We start from the raw sequence: 13,864 nt of genomic DNA, 5'->3' as shown, positions 1-13,864 counted from the left end.
GGTTTCACCATGTTGACCAGGATGGTCTCGATCTCTTGACCTCGTGATCCACCCGCCTCGGCCTCCCAAAGTGCTGGGATTACAGGCTTGAGCCACCGCGCCCGGCCTAGGTTTAATTTTTTAAGGGGAGAAACTAAACTAGATGCTAATTGGTTATACAATTAATGTCCTGTAATTGTACCCTTTTCACTACAGAACTCAAGGTAGTTGATTTTACATAGGCATTTTCTTTGCCATTTGCCTTAAAAAAGGTAAACATGGAACATTAAGGATTATGATAAAGAAATTTAATTTCTCATATATCTGTCTAAATGTCCGCTTACCACTATGGGAAATGCTTTACATGTGTTAATTCTTTTGATCCTTTAATAACAATATGAGGGAGGTGTTATTATCCTATATTAAACATGAGGAACCTCAGGCTTAGAGAAGTTGAAATTGCCCAAGGTCACATGACTACTTAATGGCACTGAGCGGTTTGCCTGACACCAAAACACATACTCTCCAGATACTGTCCAGTGCACCTAACTTCTGTTACCTTATAATCTAAATACATTCTTGAATGATTAATTAGCTAACCCATTAGTTAATTCATAACTTCATAAGAAATAAACATTATTTGAAAAGGTTGTAATTACTTTCAAGAGGGAGAGAAACAAAAGGATAAATTATTAGTAAATTTTCTTTAAGTGGCATGCCATATTCATAACAGAAGATTTAAAAAAAAATCTATAAGCATCATGAATATAAACTGAATTCAGTAAGCAGAGTGGCTTTACTATGTATGGAATGCTGTAGTAGTTAAGAATAATATTAATTTTGATTGAAATAATACATTTATAAGCAAATATAATGAATAATATAGTAATTTGATTTGTTTTTGTTTTCCTTCCTGCCCTATCCATCCATTTCAAATGTCTGTTTCTAGTCTAGCTTTATAACCACTCAACTGGTCTCACTGTATTCCTCGGAGGAGGGACCATTGCTCCTACTTTACGATCAAAGGCTCACTTCATTTGAATGGTGTGTGTGTATTAAGATAAATTATCCCTTAGTATTTCACTGATATTCTGCATTTTCTACTCTATTTCTCACTGGATAACTTTTATATTGTACTTTAGATTTTTTGGTCATATGAAAATATGCATTAAATAAATTAACCTGTAAGTCGAGGAATATTTTTTCCACTGAAAAGTAAAATAAAAACAAAGGCAGTGCAATTTGAAATACTGCATTCAAAGCAATATTATCTACTTTCAAATCTGTTAGTGAATATCTGCCTAGTTTTAGACAGAATATAATTCTAGAGCAGTGCTGTGTAACAGAACTTTTCATTATGACAGAAATGTTCCATATCTACACTGTCTAATATGATAGCCTTAGCTACATACGGCTATTGAGCACTGACTAGCTATGACTAGTATGACTGCGGATCTCAATTTTAAATTAAATTTAAATTAATTTAAATGTAAATAGTGGCCTGTGGCTAGAGGCTACCACAGTTAGACAGTATATTTCTTTTCTTTTTATTTATTTTTTGTTAAGACAGGGTCGCACTCTGTCCGCCAGGCTGGAGTGCAGTGGCACAAACATGGCTCACTGCAGCTTCAACTTCTTGGGCCCAAGTCATTCTCCTGCCTGGGCCTTCTGAGTAGTTGGAACCACAGGTGTGTGCCACTATAATCGACTGATTTTTTAATTATTTTGTAGAGACAAGGTATTGCCATGTTTCCCAGGCTATTCCGGAACTCCTGGCCTCAAGTGATCCTCCTGCCTAGGCCTCCCAAATTGCTGGCAATACAGCTGCGAGCCACCACGCATCACTTATTTTTGTTTCCAATGTTTACTTCTTCAACCTCATATATTAAAGGGATTAATTTTAAAATACGTTAATCAAGTAAAAATAAACTATTAGTTCTCTGAGAACTACTAAAAAACTTTTCTTATCTTTGAAATGTTTATTTTCCAGGGACAAGAGGATGCTCCCTACCTGCTGGGAAGCTGAAGCAGCTCTCTCTTCTGCCTGAGTTAGACGCCTTTGAAGTCTGTTGGCTTTTTCTTGATGCTCTAGAATTAGCTTTTCATTCTATTAAGGGGAAATAGAAAACAAGTTAGAAATCCATATGTGACATGGAGATGTTTTGTGGAATAATCAATGAAAAATCTGAACACCATTTTACCACTTGTAAAATACAAAGTCCATTATCTCCAAATTTACATTTTTCAAGTTATGAGCTTTAAAATACAAACTTGGTTTTACATTCTTACTAAATTGTTTTCTTTTACTCACATGCCAGCAAAGAAAGTGAATTAACAAATCTCAAAGCAAAATGACTCAGAAGAATAAGACTTTCAATTTGTGAAAATCACTGCTTCAGAATCCCCTGGACTGTGAAAACACAGACTGCTGGGCCTTACAACCAGAGCTTTAGTAGGCCTGCGATGAGCTGCTTCTCCTGCGATGAGCTGCTTCTGTATAGTTCCTCAAGACATCTGCATACTCCAGAGTCTATTAGGGTCAACAGAGTTATTAGGCACTGTTATGGGTTGAATTGTGTCCTAACCCCAGTACCTGTGAATGTGACCTTATTTATAAATAGAGTCCTTGCAGATGATCAAGTTGAGATGAGATCATTAGGGTGGGCCATAATCCATATGACTGGTGTCTTCATAAAAGGGCAAATTTGGACACAGAGACACACATGTACAAAGGAGAGACAATTTGAAAACACAGAGAGGACACAATCTACAAGCCAAGGAATGTTTGAGGCTACCAGAAGCTAGGAGGAAGGCATGGAACAGTTTCTCCCTCACAGCTCTCAGAAGGAAACAACAATGTCATTTTGGATTTCTAGCCTGTGGAACTAAAAGACAATTATTTTCCATTGTTTAAGCTACCCAGTTTGTACTACTTTGTTACGGCAAGAACTATACAGGCATCATGAATACAAAGTCATCACAATATACTGTCATGCAGACAAGTCTAAATAATCTATCAATTAAAAAATGGATTAGGTCTCTCCATACTTGTCTGATTATAGTGTATCTGAAAAAATATTTTTGTACAACTAGAATTGTTAAACAGTTTTTCTGGCACTTATCTGAATGAGAAAATAATACAAGCCCAATCAGGAAGAGTTAGAAAAACACATTTCTTATGAAGAACCAGAAACTTATAGTCCCATGTCCTAACATACAAGTGATAAGAATGAATGTTATGGGTATTAAAGTAATATAAAATATTGAAATAACAGCATCCTGCTAAAATGAGCTTATTATATTTCTTATTATGCCCAAAAGCAAAATTAAATTTTATGAAGAGAGCTATATTGGCTGGTCCAATTTACCAAGATGTTTAAATATGTAGCCTTTAAATTTTAAGAAACACATCATATGCTAGAGAAAATTTGGGGGAAGAAATTCTATCATCTGTAATAATAATTTTCATATTTACAATCAGACTTCACATAATGCAACTTCTTCTATACTGCTACCATAATGGTTGAGGAACAGTTCAGATTGGATGAATCTTAATATATGCAATTGTTCCTTTTCTATTGATCATTTTGGTTGCTTTTGATCTTTCTGTATTATTATCATTGCTGTATTGAATATCTTCTTTTAATTTTTTTCATATTTTAAATTACTTCATTAGAACAGCTATCTGGAAGTGGGAGCTACATGAAAAAGTATTTTAATGGCTATTCCTTTATTGTTTTCTAAATGGTTCATATGATTTTATAATGCCATGAAGCTTAGGAGTAATGATTTTACTATAGCTCCTATAGTAGACCACAAAGATAGAGTACACCATATACTCAAGGAAATTCCAAAAACATTTGAAGTTATAACATCAAATGAAGAACTAGAGATCTAAAAAGCCCCAATAATCCAAAAATTGTTTACTTTTTTAACGCCTTAAGGAAAAAAACATGATGAACTCTTGCTATCTTTAGTTTTAAGGCATCAATCTAAATATATTTTAATATATTCTAGGAGGCAAAAGTATTTTTTATGTGATGTGTCTTTTGTCATGGATTAAAACAAAATAAGATGAATGGGTTAAAAAATAATTTTGGAGACGCATAAGAATAAAGGGGATCCTAATACATTCTCTGAAATACTGCACAAGGTCTATTGGTAAGTCAGAAATAAGAGCTCTACTTTTTATTATTTACACATGATGAATCACTGATGGTCAAGGCTTTTATTCACATTATATTGCATGTGCACTTTTAGGGTTATGGATGATTTCTGTATTTTTATCTCCAAGTAGAGAAATAATTTGGATTTGGCTCAGGTAAAATTCTATAACATGTGTATCAAGCTGCAGCAGAAAGCACTTCCCAGGGGAGTCATTATCTTACCTCAACTACCTTTTCATTTGCTATTTCCAGCTGAGAAAGCAGCTCTTGGGTATGAAGTTTCTGTCGACTCAGCTCACTCCTATTAATCAAAAGAGAGCACCAAAAATCCATTAATATAATTGTTCAAAATAAGAATCTTTATTAGCAAGATACATGTTCCTGATTTGAATAAAAATACCATCTTGATGTGTAAAATAAAGTCACTTGCGAATAGACCATATCTCAAAGGACTCATTTATTTCTTTTTAATAAAATACACATATAATTCTAGAGGTTAGTTGCACAACAATGTGTATATATGTAACACTACTGAATTATACACTTAAAAATGCTTAAGGTGGTGAACTTTATGTATATTTTATCATAATTTAAAAAGTTTTATCACAATTAAAAGGTAAATTTTGTTATGTATATTTTGCCAAACTAAAAAAAGCAAAATAAAAACACATATTTTAAAAGTACAAAAGTATCTTCAATATTATCTTGAGATACTATTAGACATTAAAATAAAAGCATACTCATATTAAAAAGATACAAAATTTGTTATTACAAAATCTCCTAAGCTATTGTGCTACTTAGCTATGGTATGCATCTTTGTTTTTGTTTTTTGAGATGGAGTCTCGCTCTGTAGCGCAAGCTGAAGTCCAGTGGCATGATCTCGGCTCACTGCAATCTCTGCCTCCTGGGCTGAAGCAATTCTTGTGCCTCAGCCTCCCAAGTAGCTGGGACTACAGGTATGCGCCACCATGCCTGGCTAATTTTTTGTATTTTAGTAGAGATGAGGTTTCATCACGTTGCCCAGGTTGGTCTTGAACTCCTGAGCTCAAGCGATCTGCCTGCCTCAACCTCCCATAGTTCTGGGATTTCAGGTGTGAGCCACCACGTCCAGCCTTAGTATGCATTTTTAAGATTCATGTACAGTGCTTTTTAGGGGAGCTCAACTCTTACAAATTTAAGAAATTTAAGGAAACATTAATTACTCCAGTATCACTTTAGCACAGTATAGTTAAAATTCTTATTTATGTTTTGGTTGTATATGTGCTGCATTTTACTCATTCATATCCTTTATGCTTCATTAGCTGAAATTATCTTATGCACAGAACTGTCTTCTTCTTGTTGTTCAACATATAAATATGATATTGCTTTTAGCCACAAGTCACTTCAAGAGTTTCAGGTTAAGGGTACCTACAACGTAGCCTTAAAATAACTTAATCAGAAATAAGATCTGATAAATTTCTGAGTATTACATATAATGAATTAATGACGTTCAAAGCTTTTATTCACATTACACTGTGTGTGAACTTTTAGGGTTATGGATGGTTATGGATGATTTCTGTATCATTATTTCCAAGTAGAGAATTAATTTGGATTTAGCTCAGGTGAAATTCTTGATTCAGTATTGGCTTTATCCTTTGACCTTACTTGTGCTTCTTAAATCAATCAACATATTAGCACTTCCAAAATAACTTCAGCTTTGATTTTTTTCAAATAAGCCAGGCAAACAACCTAAACATTTGGGAAGCCTCTCAAGTGTCCTATACTTGATTGAATAGTTATTAAAAATAGCAAGTATTTGTTATAAATATATACAACAAAAAGCAATGTCATCCACTATTCAATTATGCAAATAGTTACTGAACATTCGTTACAGGCCAGGTGCAAGGTATGTGGTGGCAAACATAGAACTGACAGACTACAAGGGAGATCAGTTACTCTAACTCAGTGATTTCATAAATACAGCTTCACTGACTATGAGGAGTTTGAGTATCTATGGTTAATTCCATGACAGACAAACACAAATCTTTTGTTTTAGCTTTGAGTGATAATGATAACATAGAATAAATTCTTATGCTTACTTTAAAGTATCTTGTGCAGCTTAAAGTTACTGCCCACCAGCCCCGCAACATTAGAAAAACCCAACTAAACAATGATAAACGAAATGACTAATGGCCAGTCTTCTAGTTCAAATGCAACTAAAGGTAAACGTTACGCGTATTAGTGGCGATATCAAATAAATTGTGAGTATAATTGAGATTAAGATGAAACGATCACATTTATAAAGTTAGACAACATTCAGTTTACACAAAACCTTTTCAGGAAAACACCTACTTGTATAATTTCATGCCTAAACTAGTCACTTACTTACTCAAGACAATTAATCTGAATGATGAATAGTAATGATTTTCCAGAACATTTAAGATCACAAAGACACAAATCATTAAATGAAAGTATACTTTAAGTTACCCTTAATCTAAGTAAATATTGATCTCTCTATATATCAAGCTCTGTCTCCCCCACTGGATGGTGAGCAACTTTGTTATTCATCTTTGTACTCAACAAAACCTGGCAAATAATAGTGAAAATGACGATGATGGTGATAATAACCGCAAATACTTCCATAGTAGTGCTTGTTTACAATGTGTCAGGCACTATTCTAGGTATTTTCATATATTAACTTAATATTTCATTTGCACGACTAACATATGAAATCCCCATTTTTATATATGAGAAAATTAAAAGACAGAAACTAAAAAAGTAAGTAACTTGCCTAGGGTCACGTAGCTTGTCAAGCTTTTCTGTTTGTTTTTTGTAGGTTTTTTGAGATAGGGTCTCACTCTGTCACCCAGGCCGGAGTGCAGTGGCACAATCACAGCTCACTGCAGCCTCCACTTACCCGGCTCAGATGATCCTCCTGCCTCAGCCTCCTGAGCAGCTGAGCCTATAGGTGCATGCCACCATGTCCAGTTAGTTTTTTTTATTTTCTGTAGAGACAGGGTTTTGCCACATTGCCCAGGTTGATCTAGAACTCCTGGGCTCAAGCAGTCCTTCTACCTTGGCCTCCCAAAGTGTTGGGATTACAGGTCTGAGCCCACTGCATCTGGCTGCTTATCAGTTGTAGCGTCAAGATTAAAAAAACTTGGTACTTTGATTCCAAAATCTGTGGTCTTAACCACTGCCCTATACTGCAACATGGCAGACAAATGCTGAAAGTTTGTTGAATAAGTAAGACACATACACACACACACACACACACACACACACACACACACACACACACAGAGTATATGTATGTATATGGGTATTAAGCCTTCCAGGAATATGAAAATTTATATACCTACTTGGAAACCTAACAATTTTTACTTCTGACTTCTTCCCTAAATGTCCATTCTTGTATTCAAACTTAACAAACCTAATACCAAGCTTTTTGCATTGTCTCACTTATCTACTTCTCATCTTGTTGCTCAATTTTTATATTGACATCTCTGCCCTAGGTGTCTAGGTTAAAAAGCCTAATGTCAACTCCTGTTTCTCACTTTGTCTTTTTTTTTTTTTTTTTTTTTTTTTGAGACAATCTTGCTCAGTCTCCCAGGCTGGAGTGCAGTGGTGTGATCTTGGCTCACTGCAACCTCTGCCTCCTGGGTTCAAGTGATTCTCCTGCCCTAGCCTCCCAAGTAGCCGGAATTATAAGCACCCGCCACCTTGCCCGGCTGATTTTTGTATTTTTAGTAGAGATGGGGTTTCACCATGTTGGCCAGGCTGGTCTTGAACTCCTGACCTCAGGTGACCCATCCACCTCGGCCTCCCAAAGTGCTGGGATTATAGGTGTGAATTGACCGCGCTTGACTTCTCATTTCGTCTTAAATGCAACACCTCATTTACCCCAAAAGAGACTCTCTGTTTGATATGTCTCTTCCTTCTATTTTTCATTCCTACTCAGTGTTACCATCCCAACTAAAGCTCTTAGAACTTAATTCTTAGATTTATTGTAATAACGAACTGCTTGGGCTTCTCAATATCAAGTGAAACAATATATGTAAAGTACTCTAGTACGGGGCATATGAATGTACTCAACTAATATAGTGGGTTTTCCTCTCTAGACCACGTATCTCTAGCATATTTCTCTTTCTAAAACACCACTTTAATAATTTGCTTCCGGCAGAGGGCTACAGCCCTCACTGGCCTGGCCAGGACGGGAGCGGCTCCGCCTCTAGGGCACCGGGAAGGCGACGGGAAAGAGATAGGCTCCGGCCACGGCGGCGCCGGGCGCACTGCTGGTGATGGGCGTGAGTGGCTCGGGGAAATCGATCGTGGGCGCTCTGCTGGCATCTGAGCTGGGGTGGAAATTCTATGATGCTGATGACTATCACTCGGAGGAAAATCGAAGGAAGATGGGAAAAGGGATACCGCTCAATGACCAGAGGATGTAGCCTCGGGACAGCATGTGGTTCTAGCCTGAAGAAAATGTACAGAGACATACTAACACAAGGAAAAGATGGTGCAGCTCCGAAGCGCAAGGAGTCGGGAAGGGAAGCAAAGTGGGCTAAGATACAGCTCCTGGTGGTCCATCTGAGTGGGTCATTTGAGGTCATCTCTGAACGCTTACTCAAAAGAAGGGGACATTTTATGCCTCCTGAATTATTGCAGTCCCAGTTTGAGACTCTAGAGCCCCTGGCAGCTCCAGAAAAGTTTATCCAAATAAGTGTGAACAAAAATGTTTCCGAGATAATTGCTACAATATGGAAACCCTAAAAATGAAGCGAGAATGATTTTGTATCAGTGGTCCAGCCATCCAAAACCTCATTCCAGCCTCCTTGGCCATATTATATTCTAAATTTTTCTTAAGGCAAACAAAACCCAATATGTCAAGACAGATTTTTTTGGGTGTAATTTGAGGAATTATCCTGGTTCACTGGGAAGCAGAGGGGGAGTTTTAAAAGTCAAAGCTTAAATTGAAGTTTAAGTTCATCTGTAACCCAATTGAATGATCAGAGGAAATTCTGTAATTGATGCTGAAAATCATTACATTGTTTAGAACATCCTTGCTCATGCCTGTATTGCACAAATAAATGAAACTTGGCTGTCAAAAAAGTATAATAATTTGCTTCCTTGAGCAATAATCTTCAATGGCTATCAGTTACTGGACAAAATAGTCCAAATTCCTGAGAACATCATTCAAGATCCTCCAAAATGTTGTGTAATTTATCTTTCCAACCTTATTTCCAATAAGAACTTTCCATACTTCAGTGGGGCTCTCACTGTTTCGAAAACAAACTGCATATGTATTACCTTCAGGATCAGGTTTATATCATTTTTTAGATCATCTTTTTCAGATTTCCCATTAAAATCCTGCCCATTCTTTAAGACTGCACCCTTGTCCCACTTCTTTACAGGTCTCCTTTCCATTCATTTTAATCTAGACAGTTCTCTTTACACATCAAACCTTCATGATATTAAATATTTTATGTATAAGACATTTATAAATCCTGTATTATAATGCTAATTAGTGTTTTTACATAAATGTATGTATACATATATGTACACACACATACATACACACATTGTCCTAAATAGAATATAAATGTTTTTGTTTTTGTTTTGAGATAGGATCTCACTCTATTGCCCAGGCTGGAATGCACTGGTACAATCATGGGTTACTGAAACCTTGATGTTCTGGGCACAAGTGATCCTCCCACCTCAGCCTCCCAAGCAGCTGGGACTACAGGCATGCACCACCATGCCTGGATAATCTTGTGTTTTCTAGAGCTGAGGTCTCATTATGTTGTCCAGGTTGGTTTCAAGCTCCTGGGCTCAGGCAAACCTCCTGCCTCGGCTTCCCAAAATGCTGGGAAGTATTACACTGTATACTGAGGCTACACTAAATTTATAAAAACATATTTTTTCTTCAACACTAAATTAAACTTAGCCTACTGTAACTTTTTACTTTATACAATTTTTAATTTGCTAACTTTTGACTCTTTTGTATAACACTTAAAACACAAATGTACAGCTGTACAAAAATATTTTTTCTCTGTATCTTTTGTTAAAAACAAAGACACAAACACACACATTAGCCTAGGCCTACACAGGGTCAGGATTATCAATATCATTGTCTTCCACTTGTGTACATCTTGTCCCACTGGAAGGTCTTCAGGAGTAATAACACACAAAGCGCTGTCATCTCCTTTGATCCTTTGATAGCAATGCCTCCCTCTGGAATATATCTCTTGATGGACTTGCCTAAGGCTGTTTTACAGTTAACTTAAAAAAAAACTATGTAGGAGTATGCTCTAAGATAACAATAAAAAGTATAGTATAGTAAACACATAAACCAGTAACATAGCTGTTGACTGTCAAGTATTATGTACTATACATAATCGCATGTGCTATACTTTTATAAGACTGGCTGCGCCGTTGTTTAGCATTACCACAAACACCTGAGTAATGCACTGTGCTAAGACATTATGACAGCTATGACGTCACTATGCAGCAGGAATTTTTCATCTCCTTTATAATCTTATGAGGCCCCTCTTACATATGTGGTCCATCACTGACAAAATGTTATATGGCATATTATCATATTTGCTGATTTAGGGCTAAAGTTCTAATTTTCTAAAATTAGAAAAATTATAGAAAACATAGCAGTTAGAAAATTTTAATCCTTATTTGCTCAAGATTTACTGAGAAATTTACCAGAAAAACCATATTTTAGATAAAGATTATTGGTATTTATTTAGACTTACTTATATTCTCCTTTCTCCAAATAAATTGAAGTGGCTAAGAAAAGCCCATTTTTCATTCAAGCATTTCTTTCAACCTTAGAGTTGTCTTCCAAATGAAATTTTAGAAAGTATTAAAGGGTGAAGAGAAAAGTGATTTCATCAACTCTACCCCCTAAGACTTTCCTAGAGCCTTCGTGTCAGTACTTTGTAACTTCTTATTTCTCTGTCAGGATATTTCATTGCAGGGATAAAGGAAAGACTCAGGAGGATGATCCGACTCTGTGTTATCTACAAGAAATTTTCCCTTCATTAGAGAAAACTGAGAGTTCCCTGCTTCATGAGTGATTTAGGATAAACATTAAATAAGACTTTCCAGAAAGTTTCACAGTGGTATTACAGTTGAAACACATGCCAAGTAAGACTATATAATCTCTTCTCTGGAAATCTTTAAAAACAGAAACATTCTTACCCATCAGAGATGATTTAATTGTAGCCTGCCAGAAGACACAGAGATAGTGGACATTTCATTTCGGTATGACATTTTAAAGAGTATTTTGTACCAAATAATTGAAATAAAACTGTACTCAATTGCTCTATAATTTCTGGCTTATTATAGGATATGATATAAGGTTTAAGGTGTAATTACTATCTTCCACTAATTTTAAAGTACATACAGAAGAATGAGGAATCCCTTACAGTATCACTGGGCAGTGCTTAGTTCTTTAGTGTCTCATACATTTTTAGTTCACTTATATAACTCACGTCTATGTGATAGAAAATTCTACTCAAGCTTAAAGAATATAATTTAGAAATATACTTGCAAAATGTAATTTCTGTGTAAAAGTTTACTAAATAATTTACATATGCAGCAATTTATGTTGTATCTATTAAAAAATTAAATGCTTAAGTAAACAAAACACTGTAATCAACACTGATATGCCATCAAATTAGACCATTGTAGGAAGACCTTGTGTGTCTGTTTCCTGTCCTAGAAGGAGGATCCATAGATTTCATCAGATTTTCTAAGAGGTCTGAGGCCTAAGGAAAGATAATTTTGGCTGGGCTTTTTGCCTAGAATATACAAAAGCTTTAAATTTTTTTTCTTTAAGAATGGGTACACTGTAATATTTCAACGTTCAATATCTTTCTTATATAAACCATACCCATAATGTATCTACTACAATTATTTCTACTTTTGGTTTCATTAATGTGGCACAAGAATTTAAAAGGCACTTGGTAAAACAATCCAAGTGCAACATTTTTCTAGATTTTTACAGTATTCCTTCTATTCTTTTAGAGATGGCTTGCCCATACCTAATTCAATAGCAAATCCTCCAAAGTATTCAACTTTGTTTTAAAAGAGTAACATTGTCTTTCTGTATCAAAATATCACCAGTTTATTTAATGTTAAATTATATATTTCCAAAACAAGTACAACTGGCATAACCTGGTGTGGAAACAAACATTCTGACACTTGTTGAGCGAGAGCTGATGAGGTAGGGGCACACAGAATGCCTTGGGCACTGGTCAGGATGCTTTGTACAGTCATTTATTTCACTGAATAATGTCATTACATGATTAAGTGGATATCAACCAAGGTTTCTACCAAATCTTAATTTCACTACGGTACCTTATCTTTACTTCAAAGCTTCAAAGTAGTTCTTAGTTTCATCTCATAAGTGAATGAACTTAGACTCAGAGAGGTTTATTTAATATTCTAAGGTCATATAGTGATCAAATAGAAATATGTGCTATAACATTTTTTTCTTTTAAATAATTTCAACTTTTCTTTTAAATTCAGGGGGTACATGTGCAGGTTTGTTACATGGGTATACTGTGTGACACTGAGGTTTGGGGCATGAATAATATCATCACTTAGGTAGTGAGCCTAGTACCCAAAAGTCAGTCTTTCAGCTTTTGCCTCTCTTCTCCTGAGTGCCCTGTTTATTGTTTCCATCTTTATGCCCATGTGTACCAGTGTTTTAATCAAAACATTTTCTCAACTAAATAACACTTTTTCCCACTTAAGTCCAATCAATTACAAGAGATGTTAGTAAAGCAAATCTGTAATATCACATAATATTAAGATCTAAAAGGCAAAATAAACATTTTCTGAACAAAAAATAAATATATAATCCTAGTATGTGGCAAAATGGTTAGCAAATGCAAAGCTTATAATCTCAACTTTTTGAATGGCTTCAAAAGTCCTGAACGCTAAAAAAGAAAATTCATTCCAAAGTTTCAAACCTCTTCTCATTCAGTTAACTAAAAATACCATGGGTTAAGGCAGGTGGTCAGCTTTAGATACACTGGAGAGCTTTGTATCACAGTGTTAGGTTCTTTCTTTCCCTATTTACACTTTCCCCCTAAGTGATCTTCTCTAGTCCATGACTGTAAACATAGCATCACAAATTTCTATTTTTAGCTTGACCTCTCTGAACTCTTCACTTGTGTATTCAATGACCTATTTGACACGTCTACTAGAAAAAAACTAATAAGTGTCTCAAATGTAACCTGTTCAAATGGAAACTACTTCTTACCTACCTCTTCCCAAGTTCCTTCTTTCCTAGTAAATAACCATCGCCCTCTTACCTAGCTGCTCAAGTCAAAAGGTTAGGCATCATCTTTGATTCCTCCTTTTTCCCTCATGCTGTATATTCAATTTATCAGTAAGTCCTGTTCTACCTCCCAAATGTATTTCAAAACTGTCCGCTTTTCTCCATCTCGATTGAAGATACCCTATTCTAAGCCACTATCATCTATTGCCAAAACTAGTGTAATACTCTAATACCTGGTTTCTCTGATTCCATTTTTGTTCCCTCTCTAGTCTATTTTCCACACAGTAGTTATAAGTGGTCTTTTAAAGTCTAAGGATGTTGGGCCGGGCGTGGTAGCTCATGTCTGTAATCCAAGCACTTTGGAGGCCAAGGCAGGCGGATCACCTGAGGTCGGGAGTTCAAGACCAGCCTGACCAACATGGTGAAACCCTGTCTTTAA

The 13,864-nt window shown here is 35.7% G+C and overlaps 1 protein-coding gene and 1 pseudogene across 1 annotated transcript in view; one reads left to right on the top strand and one right to left on the bottom strand.

Annotated features, from left to right (window-relative positions):
- SCLT1 (sodium channel and clathrin linker 1) overlaps positions 1 to 13,864 on the bottom strand; it is a 231,598-nt gene that overhangs the window by 4,031 nt on the left and 213,703 nt on the right. The window contains exons 19-20 of the mRNA XM_017537647.2: positions 4,368 to 4,446; positions 1,991 to 2,086 (exon numbers count right to left, since the gene is read on the bottom strand). Of these exons, the coding sequence (XP_017393136.1) occupies positions 1,991 to 2,086; positions 4,368 to 4,446 (175 nt within the window). The remainder of the gene's footprint in view (positions 1 to 1,990; positions 2,087 to 4,367; positions 4,447 to 13,864) is intronic.
- On the top strand, positions 5,989 to 8,914 carry LOC108310566 (annotated as a pseudogene).

This window comes from Cebus imitator, unplaced genomic scaffold, assembly GCF_001604975.1.
Source record: "Cebus imitator isolate Cc_AM_T3 unplaced genomic scaffold, Cebus_imitator-1.0 Scaffold105, whole genome shotgun sequence".
In the NCBI taxonomy this organism is placed as follows: Eukaryota; Metazoa; Chordata; class Mammalia; order Primates; family Cebidae; genus Cebus; species Cebus imitator.
This window is presented reverse-complemented; position numbering and strand designations above follow the sequence as displayed.